We start from the raw sequence: 27,942 nt of genomic DNA on the forward strand, positions 1-27,942 counted from the left end.
AAAGCAGAACCAAAAACATATATATGTATAGATGCGATAGTTGTCTTTTAGATGTTGTGTCTTAGTCACCTGTTACAGAAGACAGTTTCATTTAAACTAATGTGTCTAAGATGGGGTAGAGAGTCTGGTTAACAGATGCAAAAGCCTTTTGTTTATCTTTTTGTGCCATAATCATCCAGCAGCTGTTGAGAGAAATCTTCAGCTCCAAGCCCCATAACTCTCTTGAAATATACGATTGAATCCCTTTAGGCCCTAATCCTAAATTTAAAAATACAGTCAATTATATTCTTAGTTCTCTACTTAACATATATAAATTCTATGTGTTTTTCTCTTAGTCAAGTTTCAAAGAAACATTCATGTGTGAATTTTTCAAAATGTTTCAAGAAGAAGGATATATTATGGCAGTTAAAAAGGTATGATTGTTTTACTCTGGAAATATTAACTTCTTATCATATAGCATTAGGCAAATAACATTTTATATTGTTCCTAGGAATCAATCCCCAGTTTAAAAAAAATGTTTAACCTGTCCATCAAACATGAAAAGGCTGTCTTTTACTATATTTCTCCACCCATACAGAACTATGGGTTTTTCAGCTGTGAAAATACCTAAATGAGTTTTAGCAACAGCTACTATTGCCAGTGTCTTAGTAACACAAATTACAAATATCTAGAGTTAAGATTTCTTAACAGCAGCACTGTTGACAATTTGGTTGGGCAGTTCTTGACTATGAGGGGCATTTTTGTCCATTGTAAAATGTACAGCAGCCCTGGCCTCTACTATTAGATGCCAGAAGCATGTTCCCAGTTTTTACAACTAAAAATGTCTCTAAACATTGCCATAAGTCCCCTGAGGAACAAAATTGCCTCTGATTAAGAACCTCTGGTCTAGGGGGAAAGACTTAATGGTACCTGATGTATAGTGGGCACTTAATTGCCATTGGAGAAAATATATGAATTATTGAATATCTTATAAACAATATAGGCTTGTGATTAGTAACCTGAGGAAAGTTACTTTAATTTAAAATGTACAAAAGTCTATAGTATATAAGGTCATAACAAAAGAGCTGCAACAAACAGAAGTTGCTATACTTAGAAGTTGAGAATGTTTTGGGAAGATTTTTAATTTCTTGAGTCTTTAGTTCTGAATCACACCAAACAAAATGTAGCATTGTTACAAAACCCTAAAAATGTGTAAAGAAAAGTTATTTTGAAGTACATCTAAACTTAGCTTGAAGAAAGTACTGTATCTTAGTTATCACAATTCTAACTTAATGAATCTAAATTAACATGGTTAGATTTTAAAGATTACATTCAATTTCTGTAGCATGATTCACAGGTGACTGCCAGGAGTATATTTTGTTTGTATTTTTTTATGTGTACTTTTACATTTCTTACAGGGACTCGTAAATGAAAGTGATAATTTAAAAAATTAAAGCCAGTTGGACTTTTTTCATCTTGAATCATAGCGCAAGTTCAACCAAAAAAAAAATTTTTTTTAAGCAACCATTGAATGCTTTTGAGGAGAAAGTCTCTCAAAAGAATAGGCAAAGAAAAAGCTGCCCTTTTATTCTCAGGACATTGTTGAAACAGTTTGTGGGACAGTGTAGGCAGACTTTTGTTGGCAAGATTATGATGTTCTGTCTTTTGTTTTGGGGTTGTTTTTCCATTTTTTATGACCTAGGCTATGGCAGCATCTGATTTCTTTTTCCTGATACGATCGGAATGTGTATAGTTGGTAATGTCAGTGGAGAAAGTATTTAAGGGTGGCCAGGAGTTTAGTCTGTTCCTGATCTGCTCTGAGTCACCCACTCACATTCTCATGCACTATCACTGTAGTACATCTCCTGTCTCACATTTACATAGGATATTTTGCCCTAATATATGAATTTTCTTTATTATTTACTAGTCTAGATATGTGCAGTGCTAGAAAGTACAAAAGCTTATGAAACCCAATTTCTCAATTAGTGGTGTTCTCACTAGTGACATTGATCACTGCTCCAGAAGAAAATAGTTTATAATTCTGAATCCTATACTATTTCCACAAAGTTTAGGAAAAATAACCTGAATAGGTCTGTAAACAGGCTGACCATATAATTTAGTGTCCAAAACTACAAAGTTTTCAAGAGTGAAGAGGAGTACTTTGATTATGAGGGGACCAAAGTTGTAGACAAGGATGGCCCTGAGCAAATTGAGGCCTATATTTACCCTGCCTATAGTCCATCTTAATTATTATGTTTTCTTTCACCTTATATAAGTGGATTTACCTCATATTCCTTAACAATATAACAAATAAATTTAATAATTACCATAAATAAATAATAAATATTTATCAAATAAGAAAATTAGTGCCCGCAGGCAAATATTAAGAAATGAAATATTCAAATAACTCTTTTCACGCTCCATTAGTGGATGGTTGATCTGTGAGAACTGAAGATGTAATAGGACATTTCTTTAGTTTCCTTGGATACTTGTTCTGTGTCACCCATATATAATTCAAAAGAAACTCTATTCTTGTTCTTTCAGTTACCAAGATTTCTTCCAGCAAACTAGAAGTAAACATTCCACTGGAAAATCCCACAAGTGGAGGTTCTGGTGGGCAGTCTACAGCCAGTCTTAGGAGAAAATGACTGTGCCCACAAACTCTACTTTAGATTATTCACTGGTGCCTCAATGTCATCCTTATTGGAATGTACTTTGTTTTTGTTTTAAACCCTAAGCGGGACAACATAGAAAAGTATAAAGGAAAAAATAAGGACTAAACAAATAAATAGTTCATTTATGGGGCAAAATAGGATTCCTCTCTAAGAACAGGAATTGTTCCTGAACTACTAATTTCCCTCTCCCATGAAGAGAAGGCCACATGTCAGGCATCTCTTGACCAGTTGAGGTAGCATATTCTTGAAGCTTAAATGCTTTTCACTGGGTAGTTTGCCATTGCTAGATTTGGGTACTTCAAATTTTCTTGAGCCACCACATTCCCACATTTTCCATGGGAAGTTTCTAAATGGTTATTAGATTTTCAGTCTATTCCAAAGAACCCAATTATACTTTAGTCATAACTGAAATACTAGCTCTCAGGGCTAAAGTCAATTATATATAATGAAAGTCAGCAAACTTCTGTAAAGGGCCAGTGAGTAAATACTTTAGGCTTTGATGGCTGCGTAAGGGGACTGCCACATATTTTTCTTTGTTTTTGTTTTTACAACCCTTAAAAAATTTAAAAACTGTTCTTGTGGGCCTTACAAAAACGGGTTGAATTTGGCCTGCTGAGCTATAGTTTGACAATTCCTGACCCACAGTATAGGTTCACAATCCTGTATCTGAAATCTTTGGGAACGGAAGTATTTCAGAATTCAGTTTTTCAAAGTTTTGAAAGATCATAGGTATATGCTATATATTATATAATACCCCAAGTGTGTCACACAGTAATGTTTATGTAGCACATTAGTGAATATTCACACTAAGTAGGATAAATACAGGCTATAAGTAGCCTTTCACCAGTTCAGGTTAAGTTACTGTAAATGAGTTTACTGTAAATCAAAAGCAAACCAAAAAACTCTTTGTACTCAGAGCTTTTTAGATTTCAGAGTTGCAGTTAAGGAATTGTGGGTTGAATTATTTCTACAGGGACATATATTCTGGGTTTTAAGTAACTTAACAATAAACTTTTAGAATACCTGTCATATGTAAATTAGGGACTTCCTCTACAATTAAATACGTATTTTGCTTTGTTCCTTAATAATGAAGAACTTAACGATATTATCTATCAGCGACATTGATAAACTGAATTTATGATGTACCTTATCACAAAGTGTAATATTTGCCCCTTTCCCCATTTAGTTCTTGGATGAAATTTCATCTACTGAAACTAAAGTGTCCAGTGGTACCAGTGAGCCTGTGCACCTGAAAGAAGGGTAATTTAATGAAATTAGATTTTAAAGTCATATTTCAGTATAGACATTAAGTAAGTACAAAGAGCATGGGTCCAGGAGTGAGGAAATCTGGGCTTTATTCTGTGCTAAAACTGCCTAAGTAACATCAATCAGGTAAGTCACCCTCACTATCCTATAAACTTCATGCCAGATGGGCATGACTTCTTGTCCATACACTGCTATAGTTGTTTTGCAAATATAATGAGATTATGGGTGGTAGAGTAGTACTTTGAAAAAAGTAACAGCATTATTCAGTCTTAAAGTAGCGTTGAAAAAAGTAACAGCATTATTCAGTCTTAAAGTAGCGTTGTTTTCATTGGAAGTTAAAGGGGAAAATTACTCACTTGGCCTTTTTAGTTCTGGATAGTACAGTTGTAAATATCAAATTATTTAAGGACTTTATTCCCTTACTATGGCCAAAATAAATGCAGGAGTTATAGATGGCAAAGACATTTTCATAAACTTAATATAGTCTTTGACAGCTCTTCATGTCATTTAAAATTAAAGGATAATTCTTTGTTTTGGATTAATTATTTTAATATTTGTAGCTAAATGTTTACATCTGTTGTTTTGGCAGTGAGATGTATAAAAGAGCTCAGGGAAGAACTCGGATTGGAAAAAAGAATTTCAAGAAACGGTGGTTCTGCTTAACAAGCAGGGAGCTCACCTACCACAGGCAGCCAGGTAGTTGTGTTTATGCTCTGTCGTGGGGCTTTGCCTGATCCCCACGGAAGATTTCTTTCTCTGCTGCTTAATGTGACTAGTTTTTACTAATGTTACTGTATATGTAATGTTACATACTAATATGTAATGTTACTACTGTAGTACTAATGTTACTGTAGTTCATGGTTTCTCACAGTGATGTGTGCACACTAAAAATGTAATAAATACTTGACAAGTAACACCATGTAAATTACACTTTTCTCTCACTTTGAATGTCTTGTGTTACTAAAAATGGTGTTCCTACAGTATGCCCTGTTTTCTAAAAATCCCTGGTAAATCCCTGTTTTTGTAATCAATCTATAAGGAACAACAGATATTTTAAAACTCAGAATTTTAACTTCCGGAGTCAAATTGGTAAGAATCAGTTTCTAGTAAATGAGAGTGTTTCAATGGTTTGCCAAAAGTTCCCACAGTCATACCATAGGCTGTGATTCCTATTCAGTTAAAAGATTCATTCTAGACTATTGCCAAGCTAACTCCAAGATGAAAATTCTGGTAATTTGGCCCCTGAAAAGGCACAAATTGGCTATCTGTTTGGGTAAAGAGAGCCATCTTCCTTCAGTGTGATTTGAGGGCTTCAGAGAGGCAAAGTTTGTCCCTCAGTGGACTGACATAGTGCTTAAAATCTCTACCTTTTAAGTTTATTCCTTTGGGGGTAAAGCATTATCCATAGAAGGCCACTAGTTTCTGATACCTTAGCAAGAATTTAGTATCTAGATCATAGATCACATGCAGTAAAATTCCTTCTGTTCAAAGTGGTCAGGATCCAAAGTTGTTCACTTAACCAGAAAGGTCAGTTAAAGCAAGAATCACTGAAAAACAAACAAAAAGATACATTCATACCTTAAATATTTATATGTTTGTTTAGCAGTCTTATGATAGCCAAGATCTTTTCTTTGAATATGGATCTATAGATTAGATTTCGCCTCTGTCTTTCTTGTGCAAACATGACCCTAATGCATCAGTTTTCAGGTTGATTTCTCTAAAGTGAAGCTAGAACTTAAAAACTTGAAAAGTAGTCCAATTATAGGATCCTTTTAGAGTGTCATGATAGTCACCCTAAGTTTTTGCAGCTGTCTCACACCCATATAAATCAACTTTATTTGTGTGGGTGTTGGTCTCCTTTTTTGAAAAGCTTTTCAGAGTGTTTGCCTGATTTTCAAATAAATACATGCCTCTTGGTAGGCGGCACTTATTTTGTCACTTTACATAATGTTTAAGTAAATTATAATTACACCATGGAAAAATGGCATAAATATGTCTGGGAACAAACTCAAAGGACTTGGTAATCAAAACAGCCTAACCAATGGAAACAGAAGGGTACAAGCTTAATAGTTAGTACCCTAGCAGCCACAAGCATTCAGCATCCCATGAGCATCATTCAGTAAGTTCTACAGAGGAAATGGAGAGTCTTGGTTAATCTGACAAATCTGTTTGTTAGGTAAAGATCTGTTAAGAGAACTTCTGGTATAGATTCTGAAATGATAAAACAAACACCAGACATAAGATACTTTCAAGAGAATGTAGACTCAATTAAGCAGAGTGCTTCAGTGGAGACTCTCGAAGAGTGAAGTGAAAAGAAATTTTTTTGTTTCATAATTCCTTAGGATCCTTAGCCAGAATGACTACATATGTCCAAATATATTAGTAAGACATAAGAGGCCAAATGCACTATATTTTCAGGCACGCAGATAATTTGTTGTGGAATATAAATATTCCAATGACTAAGGATCAATCAGCTACATACTTGCCCTTCCAGACAGCATTCTTTAAGCTAAGCATATTTTTAATGTTTTAGAAGTTACAGTTTATGTTGAATACTATATAAATGCTCTCACATATATAGCACCATTTTTTAAATAGCTGGCATAATATGCTAATTATGTTTATATCAGCAGTACACTGAAATAAAATTTAAGGTAAGTTAGTCATTCTCTGTGAATAAGTTGGCTATTTTCTCCTCATTTAAAGTGTTTTCTAATCTAAACCAACATTCTAAAGTCTTCTTTGGCTTAAGACTTTAGGAATCAGATGAGAGCTTTGGACCCTTTTCCTCTAGAAAAATACATGAACAAATATAGACACAAAATCTTGCATATAATTTCAGGGAGTTCATAGTCCCAGAGTCCATGCACAGTTCTCAAGAACTTCTGTTCTATCCAGTGATCTTATGATGATAAAATTCTCTAGAATGATTAGACTGCTCTAAGGTATAAAATAGACACATTAGAAGTTACATTATTTTCAGGCCTTAAGAAATTTAACATGTTGGAATGGCATTGGAGGAATGAGCTCTATTATATGAAGTTTCAAGATTATTTACCAAAGCGTAGTTTTAAGCATCCATGCTTTTTGTTTTAACTATTTTGTTGGATTTTTCCAAAATGTATTACATGCTTCCCTGCCTTCTAAAAAAGAGTTCATTGAACGTAAGTTAACATTTTCTAGATGGCTTGGGGCTGTCATTGATAATATTAATTATTATATAGTACTCTGATTTAGTGATGTTTTCTGGGCTGCTTATGGGTGTGTGCAGCTGTTTAATTCCCAGCTACATGCCTTGGACTGCTGTGCTTTTTTGTGTTCCTGTGTTTGCTTTATACAGTTTTTCATTATCCCCTCTGTGTTCAGGCTGTCATCTTAAATTTCTTGTGCTGTCAGTGAACAATAATGTAACATCTCACTCCCACCTCTTATCCCCTACTTCCATTTTTTACTGCTAATATACTATGAGTGAGGATGTAGGTACTGTGTTTGTTAAAATTATGCATAAGATTAAAAGGCCTTGATTGATGATTTCAGGACTTTCCTCTGTGAATAAAATACATAGGCTTTGGATTCTCTCTTTGGTTGTTCAGCAAATGCTTTGCTTACTTCCTGTTTCCTTGCAGTTTTTTGCATAGCTAAGACTGCTAAGTAATTAGTCTCTTATTACACTTTATGACTTTGGTGTCTGAAAGAGCGCCTCCCAAATATTCTGTAACATAGCTTTAAATCATTGAGTCTTTCACTCTTTCCTCCTACTGAACACTAGTATTCTGAATCAAGTATTTCTACCACTTAGAATCAAATAATAGTTTTCCCGTTTACTGGAAAAGTAATTTATAGAATTTTCTCAATTTTAAGGGTTTTTCTCAAATAAGTTATTAAATTTTGATGCCCACTTAGTAATAGTAAGCAATTACTCTTCAATATCACTAAATTAACATGTGGCAAATGAATATCATAGGGCATTCAGTCAGCTATCAGTCACGATTACCTTGACAGTTTCTTATGGATCTGAGTGTGATTATGATTTTATATTGATCCACTATAACGTGGTCATCTTCTACAAGTAAAAGTTCTCCTAGTTGTATGCTGGAATCAAATGAGTTATTGATGTTCCAGCCTTTTCCTGTCTCATCCAGCCTCATCTTTTGCATTCTCCATGTGTCACTTTGCCAGACTGACTCCTGAAGCTCCTTTCATTTGTGCCCTTTTACATTCATGCTTTTGCAGTTGCTCTATCTAGAAATCCCTTTCTTTCCTTCTTTACCTGTGTAATCTGTTGTCCTTTAACCCTCAGAACAAGTGTCAGCTCTTTCTGGAAGTCGTTTTCATAAAGCTTCTGGCCACCTCAGTTGAGTATTCTCTTACTATGTTTCTTTAGCACATTAGTGATAACTTATGTCACACTGTGTGGTCATTACTTTTATCTACCTCTTGCCCTAGTTTTTTAAAATCCTCAGTGGTAAGGACCATGTTTTTATTTCCTTCATTAAGGCATTTATTAATTTTTAATAAGTGGTTTTCTTCAGAGGACACCATGTTTTCCAGATATGCTGTTATCTGAATACATTAAGAACCACTGCTCTGGGTTTCTAAAATTTCTGCCAAGCTTACTACTAATAGGTTATTCTTTTAAATAATAGGTTATTAACAAATTCATCTCTGAAATTCCATTTGTGTTCTCCAAACTTGATTAGATATTGTCTACTTTTGGATGACCTGTTATACACAGGTACATACATCCAGCCCACACAGCTTCCATATGATATCAGTGTTCTAGCTCATATAACCTATGGACAATATAAAAGAAGTTTCCATGATGTTTTAAACATGCATCTCAATACATTTAGGTTGACTTGGTTTTTACCTGCTCATATTTTCATACACAGGGCTCTGCAGTATTTTTTTTCTTTAATAACTAAAGAACACCATTGATTTGTCTGTGCATTATATTCAACAGATATTTTATTGGGTGCCTGCTGAGTGCCAGATTTTGTTCCAAGCTCTGGAGAAGACAGTAGTGAACAAAACATACCAAAATCCTTACCCCCATGGATCTTATAGTTTAGTTGTGATCGACAGTAAAACAAACAAAAGAATTTTATACTATATGGGATGATTATAAATGAGATGGACAAAAATAAAGCAGGGAAGGGGAATAAGAACTCAGGAGAGTTGCAATATTAAAAAGTCTAGTCAGGGAAGGCTTCACTGAGAAAGTGACATTTGAGCACAGACCTAAGGAGGGTGAGGGAGTGAGCTATGTAGATAAATTTGAGGTAGTAGTGACGCAGACATAGCTAACAGCAGCTGGTACAAAGGCCCTGAAACAAGTACACCTGGAGTATTCAGGAGACAAGAGAACACATTTGTGACTATAAAAAAAAATGAATGAGGGGGTAATCACAGGAACTGAGATCAAAAAGACCATGGAGGAGCTAGATATTATAGGGCTTGTGGATCATTGGAAGAGTTTGAGTAAGATGGCAGGGCACTGGAGAGTGTTAAGCAAAGGAATGATATCATTTGAATTATGTTTTGATAGGATTGATCTCCCTTGCCATGTGGAGTGCTGTGTGGAGATTAGACTGAAGCAGGCAAGGAGACCAAGTAAGAAGCTACTGCACTAATTCAGGGGAGACAAGATAATGGCTTGGACCTGTTAGTAACAATGGAGGTTGTAAAAATAGATCACATCTTGGATCTATTTTAAAGATAGTATTCACAAGATTTGCTGTAGGGTTGGATATCAAGAGTAAGAGAAAGTCAAGGATAATGCCAGGGATTTGGGCTTACACAAGTAGACTGATGAAGTTGCCTTTTTAAAAATAGACATGGGAGTTCTGGTAATAGTAAAGAAGCTTGTACTAGACTACCTCTCTCATAGATAATAACTAAAAACTTTGGCCAGAATATATAAAACAACTCTCTGAAGAATTTGACCCTTGAAAGATGAGAACCATGCTGGGTGAGATTTATGTTTATTTGGCTTTTCCCCCTGAGAGAACTCCCAATCTGTGTGGTATGAGGTGGCTAGAATTCAAACAGAAAGTCATAGTTTGCTTTTTTTTTTTTTTTTTTTTTTTTTTGGCTGCACCGCATGGCATGTGGGATCCTAGTTCCCCAACCAGGGATCGAACCCATGCCCCCTGCAGTGGAAGCGTGGAATCCTAACCACTGGACCACCAGGGAATTCCCAGAAAGTCATAGTTTTATTGCCTTGAAATGGAAAAGGACAGAGTTCAAGGCTGCCGGAGAAGGCAGAAATTGAGGAGATTAAAAGGAGGAGCCTTCCAATCTGCTTTGAACGCCCCTGAAATCCTCAGCTGACTCGAACTGCTCATGCTAGGGGGAACTTCAGAGAGGCTAGTGAAAAGCAATAACCGAAAGATTAAAAAAGATGAGCAGAGATCTCAGCTTCTTTCCTCCTCAGAGACAGAGTTTGGAATTTTAGAAGGCGGTGGTTCAGAAGTAAAGACTATGCCCTAGGATTAAGAATAAACAAAGTATCGTATAAACAAAGTTTAAAACCAGGCCTCAGAGTGATCAGCTAATGATGTAACTTTTTGAGGGAAGATAACTGAATCCACAGTCTCTACAATGTATTATTCTTAGTGTCCAGTATACAGTGAAATATTAACAAGTTTGAGAAGAAACAGGAAAATATGACACTAGTCAAGAGAAAAAGCACTTAACAGATGCAGACCCCTATATGATCTACATGTTGGAATTAGCAGATATGAACTTTAAAGCTGTTATAAATATTTCAAGGGTTTAATGGAAAAGATAGTCATCATGATTAAAGAGATGGGGAATTCCAGCAAAAGAAAAAAATAGAAACTATAAAAAGGAATCAAATGGAAATCTGGAATTGAAAAGTACAACATCGTAAATGAAAAGTTTATTGGATGGGCTTAACAACAGGTTGGAGATGTCATAAGAAAGATTCAGTGAACTTGAAGACAGATCAATGAGAATTATCCACTCAAAGAACACAGAGAAAAAATATTGGGAAAAATGAACAGAACCTTAGTGAGTTGAGGGACAGTATCAGGCAGTCTAACATATGCATGATTGGCATCCTAGGAGAATAGAGAAAGAGAGAGGCAGAAAAAAATACTAGAAGAAATAATGGCCTAAAATTTCCCAGATTTGGCAAAAAACATAATATTACAGATCTAAGAAGATCAGTGAACACCAAGCATAGTAAATACAAAGAAAACTACACTTAGACGTATAATAATCAAACCAGGGCTTCCCCTGTGGTGCAGTGGTTGAGAATCCGCCTGCCAATGCAGGGGACATGGGTTCGAGCCCTGGTCTGGGAAGATCCCACATGCCGTGGAGCAACTGGGCCCGTGAGCCACAACTACTGAGCCTGCGCGTCTGGAGCCTATGCTCCGCAACAAGAGAGGCCGCGATAGTGAGAGGCCCACGCACCGCGATGAAGAGTGGCCCCCGCTCGCCGCAACTAGAGAAAGCCCTCGCACAGAAACGAAGACCCAACACAGCCAAAAATAAATAAATAAACAAATAAATTTTTAAAAAAATCAAACCAAAGATAGAGAAATCTCAAAAGCAGAGGAACAAAAGACAGATTACATACAGGAGAACAATACAAGTGACAGCTAACTTCTTATAAAAAGCAACCAAAGCCAAAAGACAGTGGAATGGTGTCTTTCAAGTGCTGAAGGAAAAAAGCTCTCTACTTAGAATTCTAGTGAAAATTTCCTTCAAAAATGAAAATAATCCTTTAGATAAATTGTTAAGTAGACTTGCACTATATGAAATGCTAAAGGAAATTCTTCAGGCTGAAGTGACATAACACCATATGGAAACTTAGATCTACAGGAAGGAATGAAGAGCACTGAAAATGGTGAATATGTACATAAATGTAATAATGTCTGTCTTAATTTTTTTAAAAACAGCTGTTTAATGCAGAATTTATAACATTGAATTATAGAGTTTGTAACAAATTTAGATGTAGAATATATGACAGTAGTAGCACAAAGGAAGGGGATGGAGTAAATTATTGCAAGGATCATCTATTTTATGTGACGTGACACAAGAATAATTTTAAGTAGATTGTAATGAGTTAAGGCTGTATATATTAATCTCTAGAAGAAAACTTTAAAGAAAAAAAGTATAACCCATCTCCTCTCCCCTGCACAAAAAATAAATTTGGCAGGAGGGGACGAACAGAGAAACAAAAATCGGATGGGCCAAATAGAAAACAAATAGCAAAATGATAGCTTAAGCCCAACTATAACAAGTAATTAGAATAAATGTAACATCATATCTAAGATCTGGAGCAAAGCAAGGATTATGCACTTTAATCAGTTCTCTTCAGCATTGTATTGGAGGTTGTAAACAATGCAATAAGACCCCTTCCCCCCAAAGAAGAAAAGGACATACGGAGTTACGTAAAAAATCCTAAGGAATCTTCACAACAACTGTTTGAACTGATAAGTGAATTTAGCAAGATCTTGGGATACATGACTTGTATATACAGATCAGTTGTATTTGTATGAACTGGCATCAAAATGTTAGAAGATGAAATTTAAAAAATAATACCATTTACAGTAGCAGCCCCCCCTTCAAAAACACCCACCTAAAATACTTAGGATCATTTTTTTAAAAATAAGTATAAGACTTTAAAGAAAATTATAAAACATTGCTGAGATAAAATAAAGGAGATGCAAATAAAAGGAGACATACATCATGTTCGTGGATTTTAAGGTTCAATATTTTTTAAGAAGTCACTTCTCAAATTCATCTTGATTTTAACACAATCCCACTCCAAATCCCAAGTTTTTTGGGGTAAAAATTGACAATTTGATTCTAAAATTGATGTCAATGGGAAAACAAAGGACTTAACGTGGCTGAGTCAATGTTGAAAAAGTAGAACAAAGTTGGAGGACTAAGACTTACTAAGACTAGTAATTACTAAGTAATTCAAGTCTGAAATTTTGGCATACGAGCTAGAGAGATCAGTGAACAGAGAAGAGTCCAGAAAGACACACACATATATGGTCAATTCAGTTTTGACAAAAGTGTCAAGACAGTTAAGCTGGGAAAGGAAAGTCTTTTCAACAGATGGTGCTGGAACAACTGGATAAACGAAGAGAAAATGAACTTCACCTTACCTCATACTACACACAAAATTTAATTCAAGAGGCCTCAGTGAAAACATAAGAGAATATCTTTGCACCTGTAGAGTATACAGGGATTTCTTAGGATATCAAATGCACTAAACATCTTTTTAAGATAAATTGAACTTCATTAACGTAAGACTTTCCCATTCTTTATATCATCACTGCTTTTTCCTTCCTTTTTGTTATGATAATGGGCATAAAATGTGTTGCTTGGCAGTTGAAATTTTTCAAGAGGTTGTTGGGATTTGAGTTTCTTTAAACCATAAGCTAATGTTTTTCACCTAATTTGGGAAATTTTTTACTTCTTCAGATATTTTTTTTCTGTCCATTTTCTGTCCTTCTTAGGACTCCAAATATACTTACTCAGGCATGCTTGACATTGTCTCACAGGTCTCTCTGAGACTCAGTTTATTTGTCTTCATTCCTTTTTATCTTTGTTCTTTAGATTGGATAGTTTCTATTTACGTTCATTGATTCGTTTACCATCTCAAATCTTCTCTTCAGCTCATGTAGTGAATTTGTCATTCCATTTATTGTGCTTTTCAGCTGTAAAATTTCTGTTTGATTCTTTTTATAGTTTCACTTTTCCTGTTTAGAGTCCATATTTGTTCAGTCATTATTAGCATATTTTCCTTGAATTATTTGAACATATTTATAATAGTGGATTTGTTCACTAATAGAATAAATGCAGCGTCTAAGTCCACTTAGAGTCAGTTTCATTTGGCTTCTTTCTTTCCCAAGTATGGGTCACACTTTTCCTGTTTCTTTCCACATCTTATTTTTTAGTTGAAAACTGGGCTTTGTAGGTAATACATTATAGTGTGTCTGGATTCTGTTTGTTCTTCTGAAGAACTCAGACTGCAACGTCTGTTCTGTGTGTGTGTGTGTGTGTCTGTCTCTTTTTATCTTTCTCTCTGTCAGTGTATAGCTGCTGTTGCCTTTGCTCAGATTTTTTTTTCCCTAATCCTAACTACCTCCCTAGGGCTCTCACCTGAGCTTGCTCAGTTTAGTGGTCAGCCAGTGATTTGAGCATAGTGCTCAAATACCTGAAGCCAGTAAGTCTTCCACCCTTCATCACCTGAGCTGTTTGTGAATCGGAACACATTCAAAGGCACAGCAAATTCACATGTCTCCCCAGGCTTTCCACTTTTGCCAGACTCTCTGGGATGGTCCACATACATGCATCTTTAGCAGTCAGCCAAGGATGTGGCAGGTTTATTATCTCAGCCTTTCTATAGCTCTCTTGTTTCCAAAATCTCACCCTTAAACTGAATTTGTAACCTCCAGCCAGTAAAGCTGTGAGTTTTCACTGCTCTGGGGAATTATGGAAACACTCTCAGGGAGGAAGACTGTAAATGCACAGTTCTTATCCTATGCGGTAGCAGTTGTTTGTTGAGTAAACACATCTCAGATTTTTACTTGCCTTTGGTTGTTTTCCAGTGCTCTGAAGTGGTTGTTTTTAATAATTTGCCCAGTTTTATACTTACTTTCTAAGGAATGGAATTACTCAGCTTCCTTACACTACTATCAAAAGATAGATTCACAGTTATTTTATTTCACCTGTGTTCCTTGGGACCGATATATAGCTGGAATTCTGTTTTTCTTGGGGTGGTAATGGTTTTTTAATGGAGATATAATTCACATAACCATAAAATTCACCCATTTAAAGTGTACAATCCATTTTTAGTGTATTCACAAAGTTGTGCAATCACCACTAGTTGCAGAACATTTTCATCCCCCCCAAAAAAAACCTATACCCATTAACAGTCACTGCTCGCTCCTTCCTTCTCCCAGCCCCTGGCAAACACAAATCTGCTTTCTGTCTCAATGGATTTGCCTATTCTGGACATTTCATGTAAATGGACTTAAACAGTGTGTATGTAACCTTGTAAGACTGGGTTCTTTGACTTCGCATAATGTTTTCAAAGATCATCTATGATATGGCGTGAATCAGTACTTTATTCCTTTTATGGCTGAATGATATTTTGTGTTTGGATATATTCCAAATTTTGTTTATCAGTTCATCAGTTGATGTACATTTAGATTGTATCCAGTTTTTTACTATTATGAATAATGCTGCTGTGAACATTCACATATATGTTTTTGTGTGGACATATGTCTTCAGTTCTCTTGGCTATGTACTTAGGAGTGGAATCAGTGAGTCATATGGTAACTAACTTTATGTTTAACTTTTTGAGGAGGTGATGATGATTTGAATCTAAACTGGACTTTAGTTATTTAATAAGGAAATTTAATACACTCACATTTATTGTGATTACTGTAATTGCTACTTTGTTTTATGTTTTTTATTAGGCTTTTCTGTTTATTGAGGGTTTTTCTCCTGCCTTTTTATTGGAATAATCAGTCCCACTCATGTTCATTCTGTCCTACCTAGTGAGAGAATTTGGGCATCCTGTTTCTGCTTTTAAATGGTTAACAGACAGGTTTAAACATACATGTTTACCTTGTTGTCTGCAGTTAATCACAGTCTCCGTTCAAGCTGAGAAAGAACATGAGCATACTTTCCATTTATTTTTCCCTAGCGTCTACCTAATGAAGTCATCTGAAATTTTAGTACTAGGTTCTCTTGTTTTGTTTTTTTTTTTAACATGTTTATTGGAGTATAATTGCTTTACAAGGGTGTGTTAGTTTCTGCTGTATAACAAAGTGAATCAGGTATACGTATACATATATCCCCATATCTCCTCCCTCTTGCGTCTCCCTTCCATCCTCCCTATCCCACCCTTCTAGGTGGACACAGAGCACCGAGCTGATCTCCCTGTGCTATGCGGCTGCTTCCCACTATTTTACATTTGGTAGTGTATATATGTCCATGCCATTCTCTCACCTCGTCCCAGCTTACCCTTCCCGCTCCCCGTGTCCTCAAGTCCATTCTCTATGTCTGTGTCTTTATTCCTATCCTGCCCCTAGGTTCTTCAGAACCTTTTTTTTTTTTTTTTTTTTTTTAGATTCCATATAGATGTGTTAGCATACAGTATTTGTTTTTCTCTTTCTGACTCACTGCACTCTAGGTCCAACCACCTCATTACAAATAACTCAATTTCGTTTCTTTTTCTTCTTTATCCATTCATCTGTCAATGGACACTTAGGTTGCTTCCATGTCCTGGCTATTGTAAATAGAGCTGCAGTGAACATTGTGGTACATGACTTTTTTTGAATTATGGTTTTCTCAGGGTATATTCCCAGTAGTGGGATTGCTGGGTCGTATGGTAGTTCTATTTGTAGTTTTTTAAGGAGCCTCCATACTGTTCTCCCTAGTGCCTGTATCAATTTACATTCCCACCAACAGTGCAAGAGGGATCCGTTTTCTCCACACCCTCTCCAGCATTTATTGTTTGTAGATTTTTTAATGATGGCCATTCTGACCGTTGTGAGGTGACAATCCTCAGAATGAGAGAAAATATTTGCAAATGAAGCAACTGACAAAGGATTAATCTCCAGAATATACAAGCAGCTCATGCAGCTCAGCATCAAAAAACAAACAACCCAATCCAAAAATGAGCAGAAGACCCAAATAGACATTTCTCCAGAGAAGATATACAGATTGCCAACAAACACATGAAAGGATGCTCAACATCACTAATCATTAGAGGTTCTCTTCTTTTACCTTTTTATGTTTTAATGATTTTTCTAACCATGCTTATCAATTTTTCTGATTTCTTTGCCCAGCACTATGTTTTATATAACGTACTTGTCTTTTTCCTGAATTCTTACTTATTTTGCAGGAGTATGTCCTCAAGGAATTATTTCAGATAGGCATTAGGGCTGATAAATTTTCTGAGTCCTTGCATATAAAAAAAAAAGTCTATTTTACCCTTACACTTGGATAATTTAGATCGGATTTAAAATCATTTACCACAGAACTTTTAAGATACTTCTCCATGGTTTGCTAGTTTCCTTTGTTGCTGAGAATTTTGATGTCATTCTGATTCTTAGTCTTGATTCTTCTCCCTAGAAACTCTTAGGACTTTTCTTTAATCTTCAGGCTCTAATATTTTACTGCCCAGTGTCTAAGTATTACCTTTCTTCCATCCTGCTTAGCACTTGATGGATCCTTTCAATCTGAAGATTTATACCTTTATCTCTGGGACATTTTCATTGGTAATTTTACTCTGAACACTTTCTGCTCTGTTTCTGGAATGCTTATTAGACAGATATCAAAACTTCTAAATTCATCCATCATGGCTCTTAACATTTTTACTTTGTTTCTTTGTCCTTTTGTACTATATATTTAGAGAGTCCTCAGTAAAATCTTCCATTTTACTAATTCACCTTGCAATTCATTCCAGTTAACATTATCAACTGAAATTAACTCTAATAACATCATATGTGCCTGGAGCAGTGCACTTTCTCTACATATGCTGTATTGTCCAGAAATGAACAAATACAGCAGTTCTAGGATATGGGCATGCTTTTGTGTATTCAACAAATCTGAAGATAGAAACTTCCTGCAAATTTTTTAAATTCTCTGGAATCTCTGTGGTGCCCCATGTAGATTGGTTCCGAAAGACATGTCTCCTTTGCCCCCTCATTTATTATACCCCTGATTTCCTCAGATGTTATTCTCTTTGTTGTATATGTGTCTCCTCCAGAGTGCTGATTTTCCTCATCTGTTTGGTGATTTTTTTGGCAATTTGCTCATCTTTGTGTTACAGACCATTTACCTGCTTGAGTGTTCAGTAGCTTACAGCCAGTGATTTCGAGGGAGGGACAGGAGGAGCTGCTGAGGGGCAAGGGTGCTAGTGCTTGTCTTCTGGCGTGGATGCTTTCAACAACCTGTGGCAGCCCTGCTTTACAGCCCAGTACGCATCCTTACTGCTTTAGCCTGGGGCTATGCCTCTGTTGACTGCTGCTTAGCACAAGGTGGCGGGGCGAGGGGGGCGGTGAGGACCTAATTGACCCAGCTGTTCCAGATGCAGCGTACCAGTCAGTCGTCCTGATACGTGTCTGAGTGTGTTCCCCCTCGCCCCGCCAACTGTCTCTGTCCATGGACTCTGGCTTGAAGCTTTTCTAAACCAGTCCTCCTTTTACAGATGTCTTTTCCTACGTGTGGTTTGGGCTGTGGCTTCTTCCAGTTTACTCCCTTCCCACCTCCTCATAAATTTGATCTTGTAGCTAGCTCCCAGGAGACTGCTGATAGTCTTTTCTTATTTTCCCATGTATATATAATTTGTATTTGTTGAATTTAAATGTCGTTTCCACAGGAAAGTTTTCCCTACCTGCCCCATTTAAAGTAACTTCCCAACTACTTTCTATCATATCGCCTTGGGTTGTTGTCATTATAGCATTCATCTCTACCTAATATTTGTCTTTCGTCAGTCTTTCCAGACCTAAATGCTAACTTCATTAGGGGCCTTATGCATTCTGTTTACTCCTGTATCCCAAGTGGTTACAGGACAGTGTCTGGTATATAGTAAACATTCAGTGTATGATAGTTGAATTAAGTGACTTTATCTTTTAAAAAAATTGTATATCACATCTTCTTGAATTACACAAATTTTAGATTTTACATCAGGAACCAGGCTTAGCAAATACTCTGTTAACCTCTCTGTTCAAGAAAGAAAACCTTTATTAATCAAATTAGTGTCTTTGACCAAAAAGCTATACATTAATCCATGGATAATATAAAATATAAAGGTATTAGCCTCCAGCACTTCAACCCACATGTCATTAAAGCAAAGTTTGGTGGAAGGGGAAGCAAGGCTTTGATTTTCTAAGAACAACATTACAAAATGACCAGAAAAAGTCATAAATATATTTGCTTATAGTTTCTTATAGTTTCTATGACTATATGAATGTAGTTTATTCTCTAGTAAATTGTAAGTTGAAATGTTTTGTATCCTCATGCCACCTTATTGTGAAGCTCTTTTAGAAAACTCAAATTTCCAAATTCTTTTTTTTTTTTAATATTTATTTATTATTTTTGGCTGTGTTGGGTCTTAGTTGCGGCACACAGGATTTCCAGTTGTGGCATGCAGGCTCAGTAGTTGTGGCACTTGGGCTTAGTTGCCCCGTGGCATGTGGGATCTTAGTTCCCCGACCAGGGATCGAACCCACATCCCCTGCATTGGAAGGTGGATTCTTAACCACAGGACCACCAGGGAAGTCCCCAAATTCTTAAATTAGGTTAATGATTCACTCTACCAAATAAAATTTTACTTTTATTTCCTGTATCTCTTAGAGTAAATTTGGTAGCTCTAGTCAGCTGACCAGCCATTATGTGATAGTAATGAACAATTTTTCAATTTCAAATCATTGTTCTGAGGGTTAATTCCTTAATTAAATATTTGATTGGAAAAGCAGAAAAATCCACTTAGATACAGTCAGATTCATTGTTTATTTAATAACTACATGAAAGAAAATTCCATGTCTCCGCGAGGTTTGAGTAGACCTTTATTATTGCTAAGTATATTTTCAGTCCCCACATAATTAGTGTTACAAATATAATAACATTTTTATTTTCTACATGGAGATCAGATTTATTCCATTTTTCCTTGAAAATGTTTTAATTTTATTTTTAAAAAAGTAAAGAGGGAGTCACATTATAGAAAACAATCAAAATTCATTTGTTCCATAAAACAAAGGATACTTATATATGCACCATTTGGAAATCTGTAAGTTTCTTATACACCTACCATCAAGAGAATGATCTTAAACCTTATAGAGTTAACCTCTCACCTCTATAATTCTGATGGAAACTATTTTAATTTTATCCTACTTCTTTTATAATTTAGGCAAAGATGCAATTTACACGATTCCAGTGAAAAACATTCTTGCTGTGGAAAAACTGGAAGAGAGCTCTTTCAACAAGAAAAATGTAAGTTACATAATTTAAAGCTTTTTAAACTACATATATTACTTAGCTGGAAATTTAAAAAGAGGTTTATTTTAGTATTTGTTATTAATCATTAATATCTTATAATCGGTGGCTAGAAATCTGTCGTAAAATTGTCCATTATTGTTGATGCTTTATATAGTCTGCCTCCCCTGTTAAGTTAAAGGTACTTTTCTCAATATTTGCGTATTCTCAAACTTCTCAGCTTGACATTCAAATCTTTAAGAATATAGTCCCAACCAGTCGGTGCAACCTTATCTTCTGCTACCCTTCAGTACATACCAATACGCTCAAGTCAACCAAGATAATTTCCTTGTCTCTGTTTTCCCACTGCTTTGTCTTTACTCATACTTTTTTCCTCCATCTGAAATTCTGTCCCTTTATTCCTGATTATATGCTAGTTCCTTCCTTTGGATTTGTGTGACTTCTAAAAATTATACTCTGTTGTACCATTTAATACCATGTGACTCGACAGTCCCAGGGACTAACTTGCTTGAAACATAATAGTTTATAAGATACCTAAGCAACAGTTACCTAGCCAAGCAAACTAGGTTTCTCTTATGTACCTTTTTGTGTTTTGTACTGTGTTTGGTTTTTAGACTCTGTCACTAACTTTTTGTCTTAATTGCCTATGAAGATGTTTCAAGTGATACACACAGAGAAACCACTCTATGTCCAGGCAAATAATTGTGTGGAAGCTAATGAATGGATAGATGTACTCTGCAGGGTGAGCCGATGCAATCAGAACAGGCTCAGTTCTTACCATCCCTCTGCATATCTAAACGGAAACTGGCTCTGCTGTCTGGAGACCAGTGAAAACGCTCTCGGCTGCAGGCCATGTACTGCGTAAGTTTCTTTTTGATTAAAGAAGCAATGTTTTAAATGTGTTATATTCATACAATGGAATATTATTCAGCCATAAAATGGATTGAAGTCCTGATACATGCACGGATGAACCTGGAAAAGATGCTGAGTGAAAGAAGCCAGACACAAAGGCCATATACTGTATGATAACATTTACATAAAGTATCCAGAATAGGTAAATTTATAGAGACAGAAAGTAGATGAGTGGTTGTGAGGGACTAGAGGGAGGGAGGAATGAGGAGTACTAATGAATACAGGTTTCCTTTGGGGGCAGTGAAAATGTTCTCAAATAAATCATGGTTGCACAGGTCAAAAAAAAAAAAAAAGGGCAATGTTTAAATAGATGGGCAAGCTTGAGCAAGATACCGAGGAAGAAGGGCTTAGCCCTATAGACTTAAAAAGTAATGGGATGAAGCATAGGTAATGAAAGTGATTTCACTTTACAATTCCCTTCCTTTTGATTAGAGTCGCATAATGACCAAACCTCTCTTGGCCCCATTTTATTTAATTATCAAATTAGTCTAGATTCCTAAGGTTCCTTCTGCAAAATTCTGTGGTTCTATTTTCAGTCTCAAACCATCAAAAGTCTTTAGCATGTTAACAAAGTGATATTTTTCCAATGTCTTTGATTTCATTTTTACCATAGAGGTGTCCCTGCAGACATCCAAATAGATATTGATGAAGACAGAGAAACAGAAAGAATTTATTCCCTTTTTACCCTCAGTTTACTTAAGCTGCAGAAAATGGAAGGTAACTATACAATTAAAATACTTTTATGTAACCATGATCTTTCATTACCAATGCCTGAAGTGTTGCTTTGGCATTTTCTTAAAGTCAAAGATACCTCATAGATTTACCAAAATGTTACTTATATGAAAGTTGACAAACTCCCAAAGGGAGCCTTTTTCATAGATATTCATCAAGTAAAAATACTGTTTTTGAATAAATGTGATTATCATAATTAATAAAATGTATGTATTTTGGTTATCTGTGCATTTCCAGGGGAGATCTTCCCAGCTTGAGCCCCTTGAAAAGTTCTTATTTATACTATTAATACAAATTACATTTAATGAATGTAGTTGTCTGATCAGAGATTTTACTGCTTCTTGTAGAGGCTTGTGGAACTATAGCAGTCTATCAAGGACCACAGAAAGAGCCTGATGACTATTCTAACTTTGTAATCGAGGATTCTGTAACAACCTTTAAGACAATTCAACAAATAAAAAGCGTCGTAGAGAAGCTAGATGAACCTCATGAAAAGTATAGGAAGAAAAGATCAAGTAGTGCAAAATATGGGAGCAAGTAAGTATTTTTAAGATACTTAAAACATCTGCCAACATAGTTTGAGATTGCCTCTGCTACCCTGTACTCACACCGGAAGTGCAGGCCTCCTGCTTACCTTTGTCTTTCAGAACCGGCTCAGAACCTTTCTCTTGTACAAGAATCTCCCTGGCCACTCATACAGGGATCTTTGTCTTTTTCAGTTCTGGTATCATTTCATTATATTGATGCAGTACTTTGTCATCACTTTTTAATGTTATATTCCAATGTAATCTTTGAATTGAATACTTAGTAGTTTTCTGTTTTTGTTTTGTCTTGCTGATCCTCTTCCTTCTGTATCTCTTACAGTACCTCTATACATACTAAGTACTAGAAAAAAAGAATCAGCTACGTAGTGCTGGAAGTAGTTTATAGTTGATGCTTTGGATCCATCTCAGATGCAGATGGACACTGGTGGAAACAGCAGCAAGAGTTAATATTTATTAAGGAGCTTACTCCTTACCACTGGGCACTGTGCCTAGTACTTTACATTGCATCAGTTAGATAGTGTTTAGCAGCAAGTAACAGAAAATCCCAATTGAAGTGGCTTAAATAATAGGAAATTTTTTAACCTCACAAATTAAGTCCTGATTTCTACAGTTGGTTAGCTCAGCTCAACAATGTCATCAAGGACGATCCAGCCGCTCAGCCGTCTTCAACAAGATGATTTCTGCCTTCCTCAAACTTGTCCCCTCATGGTCACAGCTGGGCTGCAATAGTTCAGAGCCCCACATTTTTAATAATAGCAGCCAGAGGCAGAAAAAGCTATTTCCTCCTCAAGAGGAAGGAAACCTTGTCTAGAGTTACCCCTAGCTTCCCCTGAAACACAGGGCTGCCCAGTACTAGCGCTAGAGTCAGGTTTCGATTTGCACAGAGGTAGATAGGGAGAGATGGTTCTTGGAGCAGCAACTAAGTGTTTGCCACAGTGCACACTCTCTCATTGATCCTCACATCAGCCCAACGGGGTTATATTCCCATTTCACAGCTAGAGAAACCGAGGCTCAGGGAAGTTAAGCGTCTTGCACAAGGTCATACAGCTGATTAATGAGGGGGCTTTGAATCTTGGCCCCGCCATTTTAACTTTTTTTTTAACCTATGTGGATTAATAATTATGTATGTTTTATAAACAATAAAAATCAGTTTGACAGGTATAAATATTTGTGTTCTCCCTAGATAGAAGGCTCAGTACATTAGGAAGATTAGTGTAAGCATCCTAATACTGTCTTTTATACATTAGTATACTTTGTTCTCTTCCAACAGTAGTAATCCAGTTTTCTTGGAGCCCCGGCAGGTTTCCATATGAGGGCCTAGTCAATGCTTGACCATCCTTCTTAAATAGTATTCTCCCCCTGTACCCACACACACTTCCCCTGTACCCACACCCCCTTTCCCAGCTGTATTTTCCTCTGTTAAAAAATACCAATCTTTCTTGTACTAAATATTTTATTTGTTCATCTTATTTTCTCTATTTTTCTCTAGGGAAAATCCAATTATTGGGAAAACATTTTAAGAGTTTGACCAATTGACTCAGAAGAACTGGAAAATATTATTTTTGTTGGAGTTTTTCAATTCATCATATATTTTGTTCATAGTATTTAAGAATGAACATTGGCTTCACTGTCAGTCACCTGCATTCACCGTGTATTTAATATTTAATAATTGAAATTAACTGTTTGGGAATCCTGGTATTGATGTGTTCCTAGAGAATTTAAAACCCAAGATTCCCTTCATATCTTACATGTCGAAAGCCATGTTTCTGCAGCTTCTTTTTAATAGAAAGAATCTTCCTAAAGAAGCTTTGTAACAAAAGGAGAACTCCTCCATAGCAAGAAACCATTTCTTCTCGTAACACTCTGTGTTCTGTGGACTTTTCACTACCATTAGTGCCTGCTCTATACTGCCAACATTGTGTTTTACTGGAATATTTCAATCCATGACTATTCAGAGCTTTCCATTTAGTTCATCTAGACCCTCCCTCTTCAAAAAAAAAAAAAAAAAATCTCCTTTGGTCCATTGGTCGTTACAGATTACATTAGGAACAGCGACAGAAATGTTAGAAACCTGCCAGAGTATCCTTGAAAGCTGGTAGACCTTTTGTCTGTTTAGAGATGATGCAAACAGAACTCAGAGAGGAGAAATCAGGGAACACGTACTGTTGTCTGCATCTTGTTTACATTTGGGATGAGTGACGGCAGAGGAAATAAAATGAGACCACTAAATTTTTTTCATTGTTTAAACATCAGGTACTCATTTTCTTGATTTGAGAGTTCAGGTTAATGTGACTTCTAAGGACTTCACTTTTGAAAAAGAAGAGAAAGTAAACAATGGGAAAAGGTGGTGGTAAACTCACTCGACTTCACTCGTTACTCCATTATTATAAGGACCACCACCATAGGACGCCCTCCTGCCAGCGTGAGGTGAGATCTAACTCGAGGACAGTCACTCGGCGCACTTTACTCATCTGGGCCACCCCAGATTATACTTTAGATACTCCGTGGTATCTAATCTTTATGATCAGTTGAATGATCAGTGTTTAAGTCTAGAAATAGTGCTTTCCTGAAAATGTTTATATTTCACTGCTGTTTTCTTATTGCCTGCTAGCCAAATGGAATTTGGGCAAGCAACTGTTCGAATCCTATTTTTCCCTAATTTACTTTTATCCTTAAAATCATAACTGTAAATAAGCAATCGAAGCAAGTTGCCACCTTGAAGTTAAGAGGGATGCACTTTGCTTCATCAGTATTAAAAACCATGGTACTCTTCTTTTGTCTTTTTAAATTCAAAACATTTTCTAAATGTGGTACTTTGAACCTTGGAGTATTTTACATGTTTCTGTTTAAAACTGTGACTACTTATTAATGTAAATCTAGCTAGTAGTGCTTATTTTGTTTCCCTGAGCATAAGCTATATTTCAAGATACACTTTGCCAATTATGTTATTGGTAATTGTTTTTAAATTATAATGTTACTAGGTAATTATTTTTAAAGACCATTGGCACACAATCAAAGTTGTTCCATAAATGATTATAACAGAGCAATGTCTCTAATGTACAGGTCTCTAAAGGACTTGTAAAAATCAGTTGGTTTTATTTAAGAATCAGTCCTAGTCTGCATTATGGTAGGTCATTCCTGGCCCATTTTAAAGACAAGTTTGAAAAGTCTTTTAAATTTTATGAGCTTGTAGATTCCATAAACTACACTGATTCATCAGTGTGAAAGAATTTTACCATTTAATAAATTTCTCACTTTTGAATTTCATTCAGATTGAAATTTCATTTTAAGAGTCTCTGAATGTCTGCCTGGAAAGGCCATGTGAACATTGCCAGGTACCACTCATTACTCTCTAGTGGCTTCTTTAGTTATATTCTTCTAATATTTCTAATGTTAAGCCCTCAGTTATGACGGTTTTTAAAGATCACAGCGTTCTCAAAGGGACCAAGGCTGTGTGAATACGTAACTCAGAATTTGAAGAGTTCAGTTACTAGTTATTTTCTTCACATGACACTTTTTAAACAGCCAGTTTGACTGGAATTAATAACCACCTTGGCACAGCCTAAAAACAGGTAATATGACATGAAATTTTCTTTGAAAGTCTTCTGAAATAAGAGACCGCGTCAGTGGGACCCCAAAATAACCAAGGTACTTACTTGCTTCCAAGGGCCTCCTCATTCCTCTGCTGTTACTTATGAGTACTTTGATTTTTACTACCTGATCTGCTTTCTCTGCCTTTTCTAAACTTGAAAAAAATACATGGCAGCTCACTTTACCCTAAAACCCTGAAAACCCCACGAAGGAAAGAAAAGGATGATATGGAGAAACTCTTGCCATAAATGCCAATTCTGGTTCTTAGTTTAGCCATTTCTATCATTTGAAATTATGCTGGTATGTTGCTTGTTTTGTTGTTGTTATTGTTTGTTTTGTTCTTTATTTAGCTTTGTTTTTTTAATATTCATTTAATATGATAATGGGCAATAGCAACATTTTTTTACTCCCAGGAATATAATTTATCAAATTGAGCTATTTTCTTTGCCAAAGAAAATAAATATGTTTATCACGGGTAGTGGTTAAGTGTCAAAACAAGGCTTTCCTTATTGTACAAAAAAAGATGACGAATGATGTGGCTTTTGTTTTTGTTTCTGAAGCCTGATTTCATTCATTTATCAGAAAGGCTCATTCATGCCAGGTTTTAGAAGACAGATTTTTTTGTTTTTTTTTTTTAAGTAAAAGCACCTTTAATTTGTTCTAATGGTACATCCTGTAAAGACAAAATGCTACAAAGCCTTTTAGGTGTCCTTACAGTATGTGAAAAATACAGGACTCATTCTAGAGTTAAATTGCCAGTCTTGATTGATTGATATTATCTGCTTCCATTTTTATTAACTTGGAAATTAATGTTGCTAGTAAATATTGGTTTTTACAGTGTCCAGTTTGAAAATGTAAGTTATCAAAACTTAATGTAGTGAATTTGTGTAACCATGTTGTATTGTTGAGAATGTATTTTTATTTAAATTTTATTTTCTTATCAAGAGTATTATAAAAATTAAGAACTTTTGTAGCTGTTGCTTGGAAATAACTCAAATAAACTACAAGAAGCCTGTCCACTCTTTGTGTGACCTTACTTTTTCACTGATGTAAGAATTTCTTCTCATTTAAAATTATTGTACCTCACCTATTATTTATTAGGAAGGGAATAGCAGAAGTGAGGAGTCCTCAGTAACACAGAACAAACCATCTGGAAAGGGTGCAGTAATCTTCTGCCTTTATCTAGGCTGATTTTTGATGGACTGAGGTCCTTATTTATTCATTCAGCAGACTTGTTTTGAAGACCTACGGTGTGCAGGTGCTGTGAAGGATCCCATCATTCCTGAGAGCCGTGCACATCTGGTGTGTGGGAATATATTCCCCTCTTTTCTGAGTAAATAGTTTAGAGCTGACTTGCACCCCCAACGAGAGAAGCCAGAATCTTCCCCATTACTGCCTCAGCAGCCTCTTAGTATCCTCAAATAAACCTCCATAAAACCTAGTCCCTGCAACTCCAGAGGAACTGAAGGTTAACAAAGAGGAAGGAATAGGGTTCTGAATCTCTAAACATCTTGTTTTTATTGAAATACCAGAATCCCGCTCATACTAGCCCATGTATTAGAATAGACCTTAGAAAAATCAGTAAGGACATAGTTGAACTCAACAACATCAGTCAACTGGATATAATGCACATCTATAGACTAGTTCCTTCAAAATAAAAAAAAAAAAAAAAAAGAATAGACCTTAGAATAGAAACATCAAAGGGTTCTGTGTGGGTTCTATTCTATGACATAACAAACTAGTTCTTTGAAGAGAGAGGGGGCAATACTTCTGTTGGGTTTCTCTTCAAGTTTCATGACTCCAAAACAAGAGACACCTAAGGCCAAGCAGAGTCCCTTTATGTTCCATTCGCCGGTGTAAGTTTCTCTACTGCCCCAAGTCTCAGTGACCATTGTGGCCCTTCAGAGAATACCTGCCTTGGATAGAATGACGTACTTCAAAAATAAACTGATAACATGTCCAGAGACCTCGGGTCATCATTCCTCATTAGGTATCCTCACCTGAGGTTTAGTCTTTTGTGGCCGAAAGTCTCATTCATTGGCTTGTCATTTTGCCATTTGACTTCTCAGTTTGGTGAACCATTTGCCATCATAGTTTAAGCTTATACCTAGATTTTATATTAACAGCAGAGAAGGTAACCTGTTTAAAGTCCTATTAAGATTCATTCAGTTTTCTGCCTTGTATGTTAAATCCTTTTCATTTCATACTATCAAAGCCTTTGCTTTCTTTGCATTTATCTACCT

At 35.9% G+C, this 27,942-nt stretch overlaps 1 protein-coding gene across 3 annotated transcripts in view; it reads left to right on the forward strand.

Annotated features, from left to right (window-relative positions):
- Positions 1-26,581, forward strand: part of RASA2 (RAS p21 protein activator 2) — a 116,083-nt gene extending 89,502 nt beyond the window's left edge. Inside the window, exons 17-24 of one of the 3 annotated variants that reach the window (XM_068546013.1) lie at positions 336-413; positions 3,841-3,914; positions 4,510-4,619; positions 19,834-19,916; positions 20,572-20,780; positions 21,445-21,548; positions 21,911-22,100; positions 23,598-26,581. In XM_068546013.1, coding sequence (XP_068402114.1) covers positions 336-413; positions 3,841-3,914; positions 4,510-4,619; positions 19,834-19,916; positions 20,572-20,780; positions 21,445-21,548; positions 21,911-22,100; positions 23,598-23,628 — 879 coding nt within the window. In that variant the 3' untranslated portion in view covers positions 23,629-26,581. Of the gene's footprint in view, positions 1-335; positions 414-3,840; positions 3,915-4,509; positions 4,620-19,833; positions 19,917-20,571; positions 20,781-21,444; positions 21,549-21,910; positions 22,101-23,597 lie in introns of those variants that run through there. The other 2 variants (XM_068546014.1, XR_011074278.1) reach the window with 2 other exon arrangements.
- The last annotated feature ends 1,361 nt before the right edge of the window (positions 26,582-27,942 follow it).

Source organism: Eschrichtius robustus, chromosome 6 (assembly GCF_028021215.1).
Source record: "Eschrichtius robustus isolate mEscRob2 chromosome 6, mEscRob2.pri, whole genome shotgun sequence".
NCBI classification, from domain to species: domain Eukaryota; kingdom Metazoa; phylum Chordata; class Mammalia; order Artiodactyla; family Eschrichtiidae; genus Eschrichtius; species Eschrichtius robustus.